The sequence below is a fragment of the Apostichopus japonicus genome, chromosome 7, assembly GCF_037975245.1.
Source record: "Apostichopus japonicus isolate 1M-3 chromosome 7, ASM3797524v1, whole genome shotgun sequence".
Taxonomy (NCBI): domain Eukaryota; kingdom Metazoa; phylum Echinodermata; class Holothuroidea; order Aspidochirotida; family Stichopodidae; genus Apostichopus; species Apostichopus japonicus.
In genome coordinates, this window is record NC_092567.1 from 17,312,958 (window position 1) to 17,333,035 (window position 20,078).

At 36.0% G+C, this 20,078-nt stretch overlaps 1 protein-coding gene across 5 annotated transcripts; it reads right to left on the bottom strand.

Annotated features, from left to right (window-relative positions):
• Window positions 1–9,065: 9,065 nt before the first annotated feature.
• LOC139969521 (uncharacterized) lies at window positions 9,066–15,663 on the bottom strand. Of its 5 annotated transcripts, none has more exons than XM_071974576.1 (3): window positions 15,541–15,663; window positions 13,981–14,164; window positions 9,066–10,579 (listed from the first exon to the last, which is right to left on the bottom strand). In XM_071974576.1, the coding sequence occupies exon 3, from the start codon at window positions 10,538–10,540 to the stop codon at window positions 9,287–9,289; it is 1,254 nt and encodes a 417-aa protein (XP_071830677.1). In that variant the 5' UTR covers window positions 10,541–10,579; window positions 13,981–14,164; window positions 15,541–15,663; the 3' UTR covers window positions 9,066–9,286. The 5 variants fall into 5 exon arrangements, 3 of the variants coding, with proteins under 3 accessions (XP_071830677.1, XP_071830678.1, XP_071830679.1); XR_011793741.1 differs by lacking the exon at window positions 9,066–10,579 and adding an exon at window positions 10,890–13,658; XM_071974577.1 differs by lacking the exon at window positions 13,981–14,164.
• Between the last annotated feature and the right edge of the window lie 4,415 nt (window positions 15,664–20,078).

The window sequence follows — 20,078 nt, forward strand, 5'->3', positions numbered from 1 at the left end:
ATACCCACCCCGTCACCCTCTCCCACAATCATGCACACTTTTTTTCTTTATTCGAAGATGAGGTAGTGCTGGAAACCCAAGTAGCACCAAGAAGTTCCTTATTGGGGGGAAATATATGTAGGTGTTCGTAAACTGGAAAACATCGTTGTTCGATAGATCATCTTAACAGCCACAGTTTGCATTCTTTCGAGAGACTGAAATTAAATGTTCTGGTAGCTGAAGTTACTGGAGAATTTCTGCATCATTAAGTGAAAACCAGATCCTCAGAACATTTCGTATGGAGAAGATAACCTTCTTTTTTAAATTCGGTGATACTTTTTGAAATTCAATACGTTCCGGCCACACCAGAGTCAATCATGGTGTCGTGGCATAAATTTATTTCTTATGGTTAAATAATGTGTAAAAGTAAGTTGGCCTGACGTTTTGATCCTAGCAGAATCTTCTTTGAAAAGGCTAAATGACAAGTAACAGTAACAGAAGGGACAAAACACGCACAGAATACAGACAGGTTTATGAGCATGGTGAACACAAGAGATAGATGTAAGGGGATTAGTAGACAAGGGATGGAGAGAAGAAAGAAACCAACAGGGGAAGAGGATAGGTAAGAGATAAGCAGTGGAGGGACAAAGAGAGGATTAAGGGAAGGGGGTAGGGAATAAACTGGAGAAGGACAAAGGCAGTAAGGTGTGGAGAAAAGATGGTGGAAGAGAGCTATGAGAAGAGGAGCGATGTTCGGGGGAGGAAGGGGAGAAGGGAGGGGGGGACAGAAGAAAAGTTAGTCATGTCCTTCCTGAATGTTGAGCCCATGAGGTTGAATAGTGCTAAGGCGTTGCATCCACAGCCTCTCTCCGCTGATTCGTACTAGGTTCAGGACGGCTACCTAAGGATTCAATCCCCTGTAGGGACATGTCGTTAATGGTATGGTTGGGAAGGTTAAAGTGTTCTCCAACTGGGGTCTCAGTCTTCACGGTGTTGACTGTGGATCTGTGACCATAGAAACGCTTCTTGAGGGTGGTTTTGGTTTCGCCAGCGTACTGGATGCCGCAAACTCTACAAGAGATCAGATAGATGACATTAGTGGTTGTGCAAGTAATGTGACCCTTAGTCTTGTGTGTGAGTTGCATGCTGGTGATGGAATTGGATTGAACAATGTGGTGGCTGCAGATGATTCATCTCGAAGTACGATCACATTTGAAAGTACCATGCTGAATGGGTGTTGGGTTAGAAGTTAGAGGTGGAACAGCAGCACGCACAAGAAGGTCTCGTAGGTTGCGTGGTCGTCTGTAGGCGATGATGGGATTTTCAGGGACGGCTCGTTGGAGTCTGTCTGAAGTGAGGAGAATGTTGTGGTTGTTAGAGGTGATTTGCTGAAGAAGAGGAAGATTTGGGTGGAAAGTAACAACCAGGGGAAGCTTGTTATGTTTAAATATTATCTACAAAGAAAAGCAATATTTCAACCAAACTATCTTGCTCTTGACGAAATTCAAAATAGAGAGAACATTGACAGCTAAGCAAGCATTTCATAATTATATTCATTTCAAAGATATTTAAGCGAGAAGATGATAGGGCAGGAACATCTACCATGATGATACCATTGTACACCAATATGCATCTCCAAGAGTAAGGTAGGGTTTACCTAGTCAAGATAGTAACATCAATCAACCATATTTATTTAAATTTTGTTAATTGAGGGTGACTCTGTTAGCCTGAGTTTATCTTCCCCCGAGGGAAAGACAAATAAAAACAATTTTCTGAAATCTCAACGAAAATTTAAGACTGGCAGATAAACAAATAAAAGAAGCAAATGAAAGAGTGTAAAAGAGCAGCTAGCAGAAATACAGAAAAGATAAGCGGAAGAATAAAACAACAGTAAATAGAAAACGTAAAATGAAAAGAAAAACAAACAAAACCCTGTGGGATAGTAACATATAAAAGGAACATAGGAATGTAATGAAATAGTAAAACAAATATATAGAGTCTTATAATGTTAAAGTAGATAAAATATACATTAAATGCAATGATGTATAGTTAACGTGTAAAAACATCTTTATCTTCTAAATTCTGGTATTATTGTAAGTTCTTTATCTCTAAATTCGACGATTGTTCTCGATATCCCAACAACTTATCCCATAATAAAAGAAGGAGAATGAAGGAATCGATTATTCACAACTCAGTAGTTAACTACATATTTCCATTAAAGTCCTTGTTAGATCAATTTGCACTACGTTAGTATCTATAGTACATTTTCTAGTTGGAGGTATTTCTCTTCTGTAATTTGCAGCCTCTATTGTATATTGCAGAAAATGAGTGAACTATGTTCCAAATGCTTATTGTTTCGAATAATATCAGTCATATGATACCCCTTTCCTTCATAAGTTTATTGTTGTCGGTTGCATTTACAAATATAAAAAATTACTCAGATTTTGTTACGATGTGATCGATCAATTGTGATATATGCACCAGCAGTGAACTTACATACAAATGTGCTTAAATTCATAATGTTACAACATCGCTGAAACTTCAAGCAAAACACGATAGAAAATCACTCTTATAAATAGACAAATGTATAAGCAGGCTGCTGTTGATGAGGCTGGAAATAGATAAGAAAAGAGAGAGCTTCGATAAAATAAATGATTTGTGTTTTTTACTATCAATATCCAGGTGTTTTTTTAATCGATACGAAAAGATGCTATTTAAAACGAAATACTTCTGTTTGCTTAATAGACTGCTGTAGTTGTGTAACGATTGGAAGGGATGAGGCAATACTTTGTTTGTGAGCTCAAACAAATTCACTATTCCTCCCCTTGATGTCAATGTTATACATAATAACATGTCGGGTTAAGTTGAAATTGCCCTGGCAGCCATTGTACTGTACTCTGTTAACAAATGTTCATGTTCATTATAGTTCTGACTTTTAATTTCGTATGATGGTTGGAACATCGTAATCATTTAATGGCAACTACCAGGAAATGATTGCATCAATAATATCAAATAAGATCAGAAGAAAGGTAACATATGAGCGGCTGAGTGAATCGATGTACTTTCACAATAACCAGCAGAATTTATGCTATTTTGCCACTCCCTGGCAGACACTATAATTGTCACATAGTCCTTCTTTTAGAAGACATACTGACACTAGCATCTGCATTTGCCTTCCGTATGCAATTTAATTTAGTTTGCAAAGTCAATGGACACACTTGATTGAAAGCTCTGATTTAACTTTTTTCTATTTGGTTATATCTACAGCAGTCATCATTCGATCTCATCAGAGTCGGCATTCATCATCAAAATCATTATAATACCACCATTATTATCGAGCTATTGGTATTTGTAAATGCGAATACTGAACGTTGATTCTCTTCTATATACTTTCGTCGTTGATAATCAGTCTCATATACATTCAATATATTGCCGTTACCGAACAGATAGTTTGTAGCGACTCATTTTATCTCATTCGCGTTCCAAAGCACTAAGATGTTTTCTTCTTATAACGGACTGCTCATTTGCATAAAAAAGTTTTCGCATTCCAGGAGGCTGCACGCTTCGGGAACGTTGTGTTGTAGTATGTGTGGAGGTGGCGTTATTATTGCAGCTGTAGGTAAAGTGCATGCTGCACGTGTGTTTTTTTTTCATGTACATGTGTATGAATCACTTCTTGGAATAACACTGTATGTACACTTCAGTAACAGATATTAAGTATTCTTTGTACAGTAAATCCTATCCTAATGGAATCCTTAAGATATTGTACTCTATGTTAAAGATAATGATAAGTGTAATCTGTATAAGCCTATACTAAGTAGACCTTATGGGCTTACTTCCAGGGATGTGTAGTCACACATTCCTGGTCTGCTGTCGGTTTGTGAAGCTTCAAGAGGAGAAAATAGATCAGTAGAGCACACACATCCATGGAGTTTTGTCATCTCCGTCTTGAAGTCTCTATACATATGTATGCTTTGCCGAAATAAACCCTCAATTCAATTCTCAGAGGACTTTCTACGCGATACTCTTTTGCTGGAGTTAACGCTTACGTTCATATTATATCACCTGTTTATTCAGAGGAACACTATTTTCTTGTCATGTATGCATCGCCACCGTTTTCCTTGGGAAAGTTTTGATTACCAAGGTTTGAACCTTGCAGTTGAGTTAGGTGCGCTGCCAGTTGACTTATTGATACTTGCACGTGAGGTAGCCAGTTTAGTATAAAGTACGTTTTATTATTTAGTTTAATAATTATATCGTTCTATCGTGCTCGCAAAGATTTAGCTCGTGTATTATTGTAAGGACCATCTTCTACTGGATTATACGGCGGACAGTTGAAACGTTTTGCAGGTGAACTTTGCGTTGACCGTTAGGGCTGGCTGTACTCTCACAGCTAGGCCTACACAGGGTCGCGCCTCAACCCTCACTGTCCGTAGTATACCGTACCGTGGAGTATATATAGCAGCAAGATCGATGCGACCTCCTGTCCGGAACAAGCGAAGAATACTAGGGTAAGTTAACCTAAACATTACCCTTAATGTTGGTGGGTTTAGTTGAGGTACAGCGCGCAAAGGGAAAAGGTGTAGGCCTACTGTTGTTTGACGGCGGAATACACTGAAACGAAAGTGGATAGCGTACGATCTTACACCCGGTTATCATATAGGCCAGTTATGAGGTGTTGGGGTAGTATTGGCATCAGGATTGGAACAAACAGGATCCAAGAAATATATGCATGAATTAATTGCACAAAACTTGATATTTTTAGACACAACGCTGAACCTGTAACCTAACTTAATGTTCACAGGGTATTATTGTGAAAAGCAGTTTAATCAAAATCCGTGCCATATGGTCATGCTTAGAGCAAACTCTCGTCTCCGTGAGCTCAAATGTTTTATCCAAAAATGGCTGCGAACACTGCCAGTTTCTGCAAAACTGGTGTTTCACAAAGTAAACAAGTTACACAATTCAAACTGTGGGCATAGGACCTTGGATGTTTAGATTTCTTACTTTTTATTTGCCTATGTGTATGCTGGTGATCCTTTTTGTTGTGGATCATATAAAATTAAGGGACTGACCACGAAGAAGCAAAGTTGTGGTATAATTGGCGAATAGGAATTTACATTGTCTTAATAATTGAATGTCTATATCTTGTCATTGCTTTGTGTCTACTTTGCTGTCATGATTGTAATGATCGAGCCTCGTGTTTATCATATTGTTTTTTCAATACTATTTTGTAGAGCAGATGTATTGTGTATATATATATATGGAGGGGCATTTTTTTGGGGGGGTGGGGGGCATTGGTATGTTAGTTAAACAACGCAGATACAGTAACATATAGTGACATATCAGTGGTGTAATGTTGACCAGCTCCACGCTGCACAGGAATTAATAACAATCTTAAATGAAGACTTAACTGACATGTGAGAAGTTTTGCACCAACAGAAAAGACTTCAAAAATAATAACGCGCGCAGGACGAGCTTTATTGGCGACGCATTTTTGAGGTGCATTAATTCTCCTAATCCTTGTCATGTTTTACACGGTTATGTCCTCGGTTATTTTGCCTACAGATTAAAAGCTGCGACTTATACATCCAATTTATAAAGGGATGATGTTACCAGATAAGGTTGAAAGTGATAGAGGGTTTACTTAGATTCTACATAACCGAATTAAATATTATCTAGAATGTTCATGACTGTTAGAGGACGAACATGTGGGGTTTAGTAAAGAACACTTGAGTTGACAAAGAACATTCTGCTCATTCTATTAATGACTACTATACACAAGTCAATGAAAACGTAAATATTGTATTTTTATTGACTACAAAAAAATGCTTTCAATGTATTTGACATGACTTTACTCTGGAAATTGGTTATCAGTTACATTAAATGTAATATAATCAATGTTACATCGTTTAAACATTCTCTTAGTCAAGCCAAGCTCTTAACATGGGTGGATGATCCGCATTTTATTAATTTTGGTGCCAATTCTGTTTGCTATTGACTTAAACGACTTTGTCAGGTTTATAAAGTAATAGTATTATCATGGTTAGGCAGCTTGTCAGGCGCAATCCGTGAACATCTTAGCAATGGTGACGTCGAAGTCTATTTTTAGACTTTTCACTCTGTTTGAACGCTGAAGATGCATTTGACTTAGCTGAGAACGAGCCAGACTTAAAATGGACTCTTAACGATGCTCAAGTCTACTGTGACACTTGTACGTTTATTGACCGTCTTTGGTGATAATAATTATCGATTATATATATAATGATACATACCTCGGTGATGCTTTTAATTCTTATAGCAATAAGATAGCTCTCTTCAGTCTGCTTACTCAGTCTTATCACTTGAAACGATGCTATTTGATTAACTGTAGCTCCAACTATTTTATTAAGTAGTCTTCCCAGTGTTACTGTACGTTAGAGAGGTGAGTAAGTTTTCCACTTTTGCAAACACGTTTCTTAAGTAAGGAACAACAATTGTGTGACTTACGTCGAGCTTGGAAGGTACAAGATTGCCAGGCTTATTGAGAGCTGAGTTATTGAATACTAAGATCAATTTATTAACAGTAATGATAATATATGCCTTGCAGGAATGATGTAAACATTCGTAAGATAAAGCTAACCTACAAATCAACATGGATTAGCCGGATTGAAAGAAACCCTGATAAAACAGGCATGCCCATAAGTTGAAAAAAGCCCATCTAACCCAATCAAATTCATAACAATTGCAGTGGCCATATACTGTTAGTACAAACTGGCTGACAATGGACGTTTGTTTCAGATCAAATCATACATGCTCAAGTCAATAACAACTCTCAGTGTAAACTTTATAGGATATGTAAAGGGTATTACAATTAGAAAAATACCACCCACCTCAAAAAAGCCAGCTAAAATCTTTTCTTGTTTCCGTCTTAGTAAACGCAGTTCTCCCAAAGTGAACGGCCGACATGGAAACATGTATTTTCAGGGCAAGAATTTGCACGTTATGTAATAATGGAAAACTAACTGGACCGCGAATCAGGCCATTTACTTGAATGTTTCGACAGTAAAAGGATAAACATTTATAAACCTTATGACAATGGACATCAAAATTCTCGCCTCTTTTAGTGCTAAAATATTATGTCAGTTTTAAGTTGTTGTTTTTTCTGGCCTTTGCTTTCATACGTTGTACCGAGAGGTAATGGTCGTTTGTTGTCATGGCGTATACTAACTTTCTCTTCTCCTCGTTTCTACTTTTGGCATAAACACTTTTCTGGACAGTAACCTATTCGATATATTATTCGATGTTTGTATGTAGGGTATATTTCATTGTATTCAAATCTCATTCATCTCTTAGGAGGATATAAAGAGAATAAATCAGCTGAAAATGAACCGTGTAAAACCGAATAGAAGGACACATGTTTCTTTGCAATTAGGTTTATTGCTATGAACAGCGCTTCGGAATGAAATTATAAAAAGGAAATAGTTTTGCCGACTTCACTCGATAATTAAATGATGTTTTCTGATCGTTTTGTTTAAGACGAATACATTTAATGATAAAGCAAACCCCAATACGTGAGAAGACTGCTCGTTTTAAGGAAAACCTGAAATAAGGACCATGTACAGTCTCAATGCAGTTGAAATTATACAATCAAGCTAAATCAAAGAGTATGACAATCTCTGAAGTTTTTACTTCAATGTCTTTGAACTTAAGATAAAATGATTATATAAAGTTGAGATTAATCATATACTCTACATAAGGCATTACGAGACCGATATTGCTGGTTAAAATACAACCTACCAAACATTAACTTACTTTCCGCAATGGAAATGTCAATTCTAGGAGTATCCCAGCAAAAACAACGTTTTTATAACATTTTGAGAAGGGCGTAGAAAGGTTTTAAGAAATATTATTGTAAAAGTTATTTATAATATTTTGTAGATATCATATTAAACATAAAAACGTTTTAAATAAAAATCCTAATTTTTTTTATAAAGTAGTTCCACAAATGTAAAAATGTTTTGAAAACGTTTAGAGGAAAGCTTCCAAAAAGCGAAAACAATGGAAAATATGTAGCAAGGCTACGTTCATTTCAATTGAACACAGCTACCTGCAGGGGAAAATCTTTCATTTGATCAACATATCGGTGATTTTTGTCAGAAAGTCATAACACGATTATAGCATCATCAAAATGTTTTCATTATGACTTAAAACCATATAAACAGCATACCTCTTATTCCCATTAAATTGTTAATTGTGTCTCTAACATAAACTCCCAAAGATGGCATGAAAAAGAAAAATCTGGTTCTGTCTTGACGATAATTGAGTATTAACAGAATGCAAAAATGTTTGGCGTTTGTTGACTTCAAATGACCTTTGACCTCCACCAAAATATATACGTTTGGTTCATATACGTATTAAATATGAGATCTGCCCAAAATGACCTTCTTGAGATATCGTGTTTACAAGTGTTTCACAATTTGACCCCTGGTGACCCCAAATGACCATTGAAATCCACAAAAACACTACGCTCCTTGTTACTAAATGTTATACACCTTCATAACAAGTATGAGATCTGCCCAAGCTTCTAATATTGAGATATCATGTTAAAAAGGTTTTCAAAATGTGACCTCTGATGACCCCAAATGAACGTTGAACTACACCAGGCTTCTTGTACTCAGTGTGGTACTTCTACACACCAAATATTACGATCACACCAATTACGATTATCATCGAAACCAAAAATAGTTTCTGGAAGCTGCCATTTTGTAAATAGGTGGTGCCATAGTGCCACTAGGACCTGAAACCTTTTACTTTTTCTTTGCCTTTTCATTGCAGTTTTTTCAAGCTAGAATGTCTTTAATGTTGACACTAAAACCGATAAGTTCGTGTTAAAACGTTCAACATTTTACAAATCAACATTATTCAAAACCGATCTAAAGTATGCAAAATACACATTGAAATAATTACAGCAAACACGAAAGCAGGATGACTATTGATCAAGTCTTCTGCATTGGGTGAGAAGAAACATTTAGTCACCGGTGTCTCCCAAATGGAATAAAGAGGTTTTTTAACTGTGTTAGGGCGTTATTCATGACAGTTATCGCTGAAACATATAGACTAATAATGATGTTAGGGCTTGTGTCTCCTTTCAAATCTAGGCTTGATGTAAATGTGACACACGATATTTATTGACATATCGAAGAGTTGTCGTGCTGTTTGCTAGAAGGTATACCATATGATCATAGAACGTGTACCAGTTTAAAGTAGGAAGTGAATTATGTTTAAGGGTAGGCATGAATTGAAAGTGTGAACTATTGCTTTAAACCTACAACCTAAAAAACTTCATCAACTTCCAAACAACCAACAAAAAGGCTATCAAAAATGTCATCTCCCAACTTAATGGTTTTTTGTAAACTGGAGGTAGAACCGTCCGATGATATTCTGCGAGACTATCAGTGACCAATTTAATCTTATTTTCACTGTGGTAAGTCCCTAAATGATAAATCTTGAGTTTAAGTAGTATTTCGTTCTGTAACTTGTTATATATCTTTCCCATTTCATCATCCAAGTTGTCCAATGACTTACATACTTCAGGAAAATCCTCTACAACTGTCCAGTCGTCTTTAGACTTAATGATTTCTGATGCTGATCTTTCAAGTTCGTTGGATCTCTTCATTACTTCGTTAGCTCTTGCGCGCAGATCATTTAAGAATTCATGCTCCTGGTTCTGTTCTACACATTTCTTACAATCCTCATAATTTTTGTGTACAACCAAAAGCCTCTCAATGAGTTGATGTTTATTCTTGTGTCCTAATTGCATACTCTTGGTCAAATTCGTAAGCATTTTTGCGTGCCACTGTTTACCTTCATGAACAATGATACGAAGTTCAAAGATAACCTTTTCAAGTACCTCTAGAGCTACGTCAAATTTGACAATTTCATCTTGTATCTTTAGTCGTAAGCATGCATATTGGTAGCACAATATTTTATTGTATGCATCATTTCCCTTTATTAATTCATCCACATATGACATATTGTAAAATGATTTCCTTTTTTCGATCGATACTCTCAGTTTCTTTTTTAGTATCATCCTTTCCTTTTCAGCAAGAATTCGAATGTCGTTTATAAAGCAGTCAGATGCAACATGCTGGACATGAGTTATACCATTTACCTTGAGACTAATCTCTCTCAGTGGTGGTTCTTTGGTTACACTCTTGTTTTGATGCCACATATAGCAAGCTTGGCAGAGGTGTCCGTTTCTTTCAAAACTATGGTTTACGCAACCAATGTAATCATGTTTAACAACGTCAGAAATCTCACTTCTCTTTCTATGTACGTCCTCGACAAAATTTTTAACTGCATAATCTGTTTTAAATCCTTCGGGTGGGATTGTGAATAAATCCCGACATACAGCGCATTCTAGTTCTCCTTGTCGATGTTTAATATACGATTCTAAACAGTCACTACAATATCTATGAAGACACGGTAACACCTTGGGTTCTTTCAAAGGTTGAATGCAAATTGGACAAGACAGCAACTTTTCTTCAATTTCATCAAGAACTGTGGTTAGAGATTCCATCTTTAGAGAGGGTATGGTTACTGAAGCTTAGATTTCTCTCTGTTAAGAAGAAAATAAAGTGTTGTAAATGGTATCAATCTTCTTTGAAATATCCTATTGTCATGTTTACTTACCGAAGATGATACTAAACACATAAACAGACTGATGAATTACACATTCACCCTCTATATTCGGAGTGGTTAGAATATTGTGTGACAAAAATAAATGTATGGACAACCATAGGTCAAATCAGGAATTCGGGAACTCAGAGAAAAATTAATTGGAGGAGACATTTGTTGCTACTGTTCCGTGACGTCTCGAATCTCCGAAAGAAATATATGTGGAATACCGAAATGCAGCGCGGGCAGACTCAGACAATAACGGAGCGAGAAATGAGTAGATTAAGGATAGAACCAGGATTTATTCACCTACAGATATAGAAAGGTCAAAGACAACATAATGCAACAAGCCAAGTATTCTTTACTCTAAGACAAACTTTCTTATCTCCCATAACTGATCCTATCGGGATTTACCTACCCTTCTTTTGACATTAATGATTGACTTTTCTCACTATATTTCCGGAAGATTTCCAAGTAAACTATCCGGAAATAACTCACAGGTTTGGAATGTCACTACTTGTTTAACTTCCGCAACGAAAGTCGCTTTCTTATAAGGTCGTTCGCTGGCCTTCGGAAGATTCGCCAACACGTGTAGCGTACTTAGAGCCCTTCCTGGATACGACAACCGGAAACGAATGTGATACCTCTGTTTTGTCCATTACACTACACAATGTGACAATGTTTAGCATCAAAGCCATATTACTAAGGTATGTTGCAGGAGTCAGTAAGGAAGTAAGAGTCTAGACTTATTCGAAAGCAATGCCTTGATGTGTGTCTTACCGAGAATCATTTGAATTTAATGATACTACTTTGATAATCATATCCACGGATCTCCAAACAGACACAAGTGGTATGCATGTTCAGGCATGGGTTTACGAATATTAAACAACATGCGTGTGTGAATAGTATGGAAGGAAAACCTACCCTGGTAATGCTCATGTGAACATATGATTACCGTAAAATACAATAAAACAAGAAATTTGAAATCACTCAATTCTTAACGTTCTGTCAAATATTAAAGGTGTAATACAAAAATTAAAAAGGCTGCTATCTTTTACATCTCTGTTTAGGAAGAAACCACCAACGTCTGGCCAAAGAAGTTTGTAGGCAAAGATATGATATTTTGATGGTCATTGATTATTCATATTTATGCATCATTAGCTTCACAAAAACTTCACAGAAAGTACTTTTAACGAACACAATAAATGAAAATCATGAAACAAATCCACAAAACACAACATATCACTGCTCGATTTCTTTCTCGTTCATACCTGTCGCACATATTACTAATCAATTCGTGTTTGTTTACACTGTTGTAAGTTGGAATCTCTAGACCTTTAATGTTACATAAAACACCGAATTCCAATTTTACAAATGTGTCCTTTATATCCTCTTCCAAGTGATCGATCGAGGCACATACATCAGGAATATGCTTTACGGCCATCCAATTGTTCCAAGATTCGAGAATGTTGGATGAACGTTTGGTCAATTTGTCATACCTCGCTCTAAGCTTTGTGGAAATTTTTGCAAGTTTCGTGACCTCCTTTTTTGTGCTCGACTGTTGTTTACGCAAATAGGTAATGAACACTTCGTATTTTATCTGCAATTCTCTAATCAGTTCCATAAGAAATTGTTTATTCCGTCCACCTACCCTCCTGACTTCTTTTAATTCGTTTAGGACATCCACCTGATTCCAGTTCACCATATTCCAAACTGTCCACAATATTACGCTTTTTAAGTTTTCTTCAATTTTTTGAATGATTCTTCCAATGCGACAGAGTTTATGGTTATATATTTCAACATCGTCTTCTATCAATCTTACTTGACATTTCAACTTCTCCAGTGTTGTTTCCATGTAATTCTTAACCAGTACATCAACTCTTTCAAAGACTGTTCTCTTTCCAGGCATCTTTACAATATACTTCTTGCAAAATGTTAATGCTCTAGATTTGTTAGCAAGGCGTTTTCTTTCTTCTACTGCTAAAATATCAACTTTGTTTATGGCGGACGCATATGAAAATGTAAAACTTTCACTCTTCATCTGCACTTCTTGAATAATTTCTTTCAAACCAGCAAAGCTTGAGCAACTGCCTGGGCTGTTCCTCACCTTGACATGAGAATAGTAGCAGTTTTCACAAAGGTATCCCTTCCGATCAAAACAATAGGCTACTGCTGTTCGATGTTTTTGACATCTGACACAGTTATGTAAATCGATATCAATCTCAGGTTTTTCAAATGTAACATGCTCAACTAAGCTTTTAATGAAGTAATCTGTTTTAAATCCGTCGGAAGGTACCGTGAAGAACTCTCGACATACAGCACATTGTAGTTGTCCTTTCTGTTGTTTGATGTAGGATTCTAAACAGCTACTACAATATCGATGAAGACATGGTAAAAATTTGGGTTCTTTCAAAAGTTGAATGCAAATTGGACAAGAGAGGGAATTTTCTCCGATTTCATAAAGAATTGTGTTTATAGATTCCATCTTTATGTAAGTTAGTTGGCAGAGCGGTTAAAAACTCCCTGAATTGTGAAAGCATCGCAGTTAATACGGTCCTTACACAGTGAAATCACCAAACATTTATTTTTTGTGAGCCAGGAACACCAGATACAAAATGGCCAACAGAAACAGAAATCTAGTAAAGGAAAATGTTGGTATCTTCAAAGATGATATAATTGCCAAGAACTCGATCATGCCGCGTTGAACGTCGACTGTAGATTCCAGTTATTAATATGTTAATATTTGACTATTTTTGGTGCATTTGCTATGAAACAACAGCTTCATGTATATGTCTGCAGTGCAAAACATGTTAATCTTCCAATTAACATGTTATCATTTTAACTAGTCGTTTACTACTTCCAAGTAGCATTCTATGTCCTTCAGGGTTGTCACTGTATGATAGTTTATTTGCATAAACCCCTATCGTGATTCAATTTGTCAATTTTAGTGTCACATTCAGGGCCAGGTCAAATTCATATTAATATAAGCATGTATCACAACTGTGCAACTGTCGAAGTACCTATGGGTAAAATAATAGAGAGGATTTATTTCAAATGGCATGAGGTGATTTCTTAGGATGAAGATCTGATTTAATCTCTTCAAGGATAATAGTGGCTTTAAAATAGTTTTACTGTCATTTGTTAGCAAATGTCAAGTCTAAGCGACTCACACCATGCTCATCTTGCAATACAGTAGTCACTATCTCTGTATACAAGTCAAAAGCACACGTGGTCAAGTTCCCTGTTGCACACAATGGCAAACTGACTTTCAAAGTATAAACTTGTAAACAAGTGTCCAATTTTGCTGGAATCTAATTTTAAGGAAAATCAATCCAAACTAACCTTGATATTTGGAGATGTTTCTTGTTCTCTCATAGCAACTTTAATGCACAAGCACACGTTACCATAAGGAAGTAGATTTTTCTGGAAGTATTCTAATTCCTGGTGGGAGTCCTGTAGACTTAAACTGCAGTTTTCTCAGAAATGTTTTGTACTGCTTCAGCGAATTTAAAGCTGCAATACATTTCTGAAAGGAAGTCGATATCATCGGAATGTAATTACAATGCCACGGTGGGGTTTGGGGCTTCGTTTTATCTGTGCACCACAGTATTGCTATTAAAGTTCTTTTCAGGAAATGTAACAAGCATAAAATTAGAAATAACTACTTTTTATGAAGATCGTTAGCAAAGAATGTACTAACACGTTCAACAACTACAAAAAATCAAATGACAAGAAAGAGAAATCGCGCACCGGTGCCTCTATAGTGTTAAGAAACCACAATACTGCCATGTCGCACAAATAATCCTTTTTCTATTTGCGGGAATTGTTCACCACAAGTATCTCTTTCAAGTTCAAATACGTTAATGCATGGGTTTGGTTCTACTTTATTACAACAGAAAATTCCAAATGTGTGATATTCACAAGTTCTTTAATGTAAGTCCACAAATGTTGAAGTGAACGTTAAAATTTCCTAATTGAGACATATTTGATTCGAGTGACGTGACATCGTTCATACAAATTATTAGCAATGAAATGAGGGCAGTGAGTAGAGACATGCGCATTTCGATATCATGAAATGTATTATTTATCATCTGTCTCTCGATTTCTTCATCGTGTTTGGTATCGATCTCGGTAACCCAATAATATAAATAGGCCTTTGTTTAATCTGAACGAGAATGTTTACACAGAAGGCCTTTCTCACCCATTATGTGACACAGATTGCAGATGCAAAAAATATATCATTCAAATAATGTGGATGTGGAACTACCTTGCACCTGCCTACTAAATTTGTGGGAAAATCAATGGTTTGGTAAGTAAAGTACGTGTTGTTATACTATACTATATACGTACAATAAATATATATAAATATATATATATATATATATATATATATATATATATATATATATATATAGAAATATCGACCACGCGGCAAAAGAAACTGTTTTGAGAAACTGAATGCAAGGGTTGTATGAAGGAAATGGTGTAACGTTCAGGAAAAACAGTGCACGGTTATATGGAGAACGCACCCTTTTCCCTTCTGCGGGCAGTCATCACAGTACATGGTGGTTCACGAATAAGACTGTACTGTTTTAACACTGAATGCAACCAATCCTATACCCACACACAAACCTTAGACACAATATACAGCCTAGATATCATGCAGCTGTTGAAAAAAAGACATACGTTACACATATACATTTGGTTCTGAACGGCACTGTGGTTGTATAGCTCCAGGGTAATATAAGATATACAAACAAAAAAAGATACTGCCGTAAGCCACAGTGGTTGTAGATTCGACCAAGTAGTTGAAAACTTCGTTAATCGACTTACACAGCTAGTTAAAAAAAATAATATGACACATATGTCTAATTCTTAGTAAAAATAGAAAATAGAACTTACTTTCTCGAGGGTGTGTAGAAGTTAGCACGTTATTACACCAGCTATAAACTATAGAAATAAGGAAGGCTATGATGATACTCGTTGAATGTTTTAATCTTGTGAGAACCAAACTAGCAATGTTTGTTCACACCAATACGTGTACAATAAAAACCCATCACAAACCACACCTACATTCATAGAGTCTGTTTATTTGCATACAATTTTCACCCGCATATGTGTGGCAACCGTACACACATACGAGGTTAGAGTAGATCTGTGTTAGTGTTGTCCGTGTATGATATCCATCATCACAAAGTACACGGAAGTTCGTGGAATAATCATGCGCGGGATAATGCATAGTAACGGCAAACGCCCTCACATGATATTGCAATCATTCGTCATTGCCCACCCACTCGTCAAAACTTTGAAGAAGTCCGACCGTTTTAGAATATCGTTTCTGTATAAACGGCTTCAGTGACACAAGGAATTTTATTTTGGCACTTACAGATATATGTATTTCTGTCTAATTGCTTGCTGTACTGGTACATTATTCTTGACTACATTGTACAAGTTAACTGAAAGCTACGGGATTTATGTCCTTTGCAAGCTTTAAATGTTCTGTATATGCACGTTGCTAAGTCCATAACATAACACAGTTATTTTATTGAGACATCAATGCACTGACAACAGAACGTAACACATTTTAACCCTCAGTTGTATGGTACCCTTCATAGAACTATTCTGCATTTTTGTGATCCACTACATAGAACTATTCTGCATTTTTGTGGCCCACTACATACACCTATTCTGCACACTCTAGAGTAGTTATTGGGAAAGAATAATGAAAGTGGTTTCTATGCGTTGTGTATTGCAAAGACTTGTGTTATCAGAGAATTTGATAAATGTTGTTACTTTTTTATAATGTTCTGTATGCACGCACACATACATCCACTTTAGACAATCCATAGACAATGCCAGTAGTATTATAGACACATCCATACTCTTTCATAATTTTCTGACAGCGTATTAAGACTTACCAACCGAGCTGGCTGTTCTACATCATAAGGTTCCTGCCAATTAGTTACACAAACTGAACCTGAGATTACACGAACGTTTTATCGCTTTCATAGCATATGTGACTATCATACCGTACTGTGCATATGGGTATCCAGGTATAGGCTGACATTTTCGTTAAACTTGTAAAACTTGTAAACAACGTAATCATCTGTTTGAACCTATGTGCCCCCGTCTTGGAATTCAGTGGAAGGCAACCAGTTGCTTATCGATGAGTGCATTCAGTAGGTTATAAACAATAAAACTGACTGGAAAGTCAATATAAGTAAGTTTACCACAACGAGCAACACTTCCCCTACAGATTGTGAATAGCGACCATCCCGTGTACTTAATACCTAAAGACAACCCATCAACTTAAATGTCTCAACCAATTGTCCGTTTTATTAGAGCGTCCATACCATCCATTTTTATTACTTCAACTTCATACTAGACTTTTAAGAGACGAAAATGTAGAAATTTGATGTTTTACATTTGTAGATTTTGGTTTTAAGCTTTCCTTTGCTCTGATGGTATTTGAAGAAAAGAAACCTTAAAAGGAATTATTTGTATATAATTTGCTTCGTTTTTATCTCTAGGGATGGTGTCAGCTTTTGCGTTATAGTTTCACCACTTAGTTCCCGTTTTGTTCGATTTTACTTGACCTTCTCTTTTTTCTTTTAAGCTGCCAATTTTTGTGATTGAAATTCATGAAAGAAGAGAAATTGTAAGTCAGCTGTTATCAATCTCTCCAAGTTGTTAGAAGTCGTTAATATGTTTACAAATTGAAGAAATTTGTCCTGATATAACAACCCATGGTTGCAACCGCTTCAAATACTCTCCTTTGGGATTAAGTCAGTGGCTCTACTTTCTCTCCTCGGTTGTAGTTTTTTTTTTACCCTATTCAATATTTAGTTGTGCATCATCAGATTCAGTTCCATGTGAAGTAATACTTTGTAAATACAACCATCTTTAAAATACAGTATTCGAGCTTGCTAGCATATAAGCTTTTCGATGGTTTATTAAACAGATTTGTTTGTTGTAGGCTTGAAAACAACCGTTTGGTTTTCATCACTGTTAGTTTCAATTTTTACGATCCCACACGTACCCCACAACAATGTAGTTCAAAAAGGTTGACGTCACTTCAGTTACTAGAGGAATATATTTTTTTTACTTAATGATAATTGTGTGAAAGTATCTCAGCGAAGAAACTTTCTAGATTGAATTGGAATTTCTCATTTAGTTAAAGGAGAGCGGGGCGGGGAGGGTGGATCAAGTTTGGAAGGATGTCTTATTAATGGCAATCTTATATTTGAGTAATACTTTGGTAATGCTCAGTAAAGATCACCGGAAGGGGATTTCTTAACGAGAAAAGTTTGCTTTTAAATTATGACTTTAGTCGAAAACAGGATGAAATATAAAACTGGTTTGTGGCAGATGTGGGAAGTGCTGTGTTTTGGGAATCAAATACAGGATGTCATTGTGTGTTTTTTATTATTAATGTAGGTGAATCAACAGTACAACATTGGATATTTCTCAATAAAAATGAAAATATGCTCAAGTCGAGAGAAACCTTCTGAATCTTCTTTGAGGTGTCGCAAAGTACAGAACAAAATCTGAGTGAGTGAATTGTATGCTTCTCTCAATAATATGTACCTGATTCGTATACTACCCGCCCTCCCACCCCCCCCCCCCCCACCTTGCCTTTGTCTCCGACAAACATTCACCATTTTTTTCTTTATTCGAAGATGAGCTAGTGCTGGAAGCCAAAAAGGACCAAGAGGTTCCTTATTGGGGGGGGGGGGGGACTTACGTAGGTGTTCATAAACTGGAAAACAATTGTCCGATCATCTTAACAGCCACAGTTTGCATTCTTTCGAGAGTCTGAAATTAATGTTCCGGTGGATGAAGTTTATCAATTATCAATATTACTGGAGAATTTCTGCATCATTAAGTGAAAACCAGATCATCAGAACTTTTCGTATGGCGAAGATAAACCTTTTTTTTTTATTCGGTGATACTTTATGAAATTCAATACGTTCCGACCACAGCAGAGTCAATCATGGCATAAATTTATTTCTTATGTTGAAATATTATCTACAAAGAAAAGCAATATTTCTACCAAACTATCTTGCTTTTTGACGAAATTTAGAATAGAGAGAACATTGACAGGTAAAGCAAACATTCCATAATTATATGTCACATTTCAAAGATATTTAAGCGAAAAGATGATAGAGCAGGTACATCTGCCACTATGATACCATTGTCCACCAATATGGTGCATCTCCTGGGGTAAGGTAGGGTTTACCTAGTTAAAATACTTACATCAATCAACCATATGATATCATTGACCACCAATATGATGCATCTCCTGGAGTAAGGTAGGGTTTATCTAGTCAAGATAGTAACATCAATCAATCATATGATACCATTGACCACCAATATGGTGCATTTTTATGGAGTAAGGTAGAGTTTACCTAGTCAAGATAGTAACATAGGTCAACCATATTTAGTAAAAACCTAATTTAATTGAGGGTGACACGGTTAGCCAGAGCTTATCTTCCCCCGAGGGAAAGACAAAAAGAATTGTTGTAAATACCAAAAAAAGGAAATTTAAGACAGACAGATTAACAAATAAAAGAAGCAAATGAAAGGCTGTAAAAGAGCAGCTAGCAGAAATACAGACAACAAGAGAAGCGGAAGAATAAAACAACAGTAGATATAAAACTTAAAATGAAAACAAAACAAACAAAACCCTGTGGGATAGTAAAATATAAAAGGAGCATAGGAACGAAATGAAATAATAAAACAAATAAATAGAGTGTTATCATGTTAAAGTAGATAAATATACATCAAATGTAAGGCTATAGTTAACGATTAAAACATCTTTATCTCTTAAATTCTGGTATTATTGTAAGTTCTTTATCTCTTAATTCGACGATTTTTCTCGATATCCCAACAACTTATCCCACAATAAAAGAAGGAGAATGAAGGAATCGATAATTCACAACTCAGTAGGTAACTATATATTTCCATTAAAGTCCCTGTTAGAGCAATTCGCAATACGTTAGTATCTATAGTACATTTTCTAGTTGGAGGTATTTCTCTTCTGTAATTTGCAGCCTCTATTGTATATTGCAGAAAATGAGTGAACTATGTTCCAAATGCTTATTGTTTCGAATAATATCAGTCATATGATACCCCTTTCCTTCATAAGTTTATTGTTGTCGGTTGCATTTACAAATATAAAAAATTACTCAGATTTTGTTACGATGTGATCGATCAATTGTGATATATGAACCAGCAGTGAACTTACATACAAATGTGCTTAAATTCATAATGTTACAACATCGCTGAAACTTCAAGCAAAACACGATAGAAAATCACTCTTATAAATAGACAAATGTATAAGCAGGCTGCTGTTGATGAGGCTGGAAATAGATTAGAAAAGAGAGAGCTTCAATAAAATAAATGATTTGTGTTTTTTTACTATCAATATCCAGGTGTTA

What these genes read in the sequence shown, in the direction of transcription:
- LOC139969521 (XM_071974577.1), bottom strand. Translation starts at nt 10,540, where the DNA reads ATGGAATCTCTAACCACAGTTCTTGATGAAATTGAAGAAAAGTTGCTG.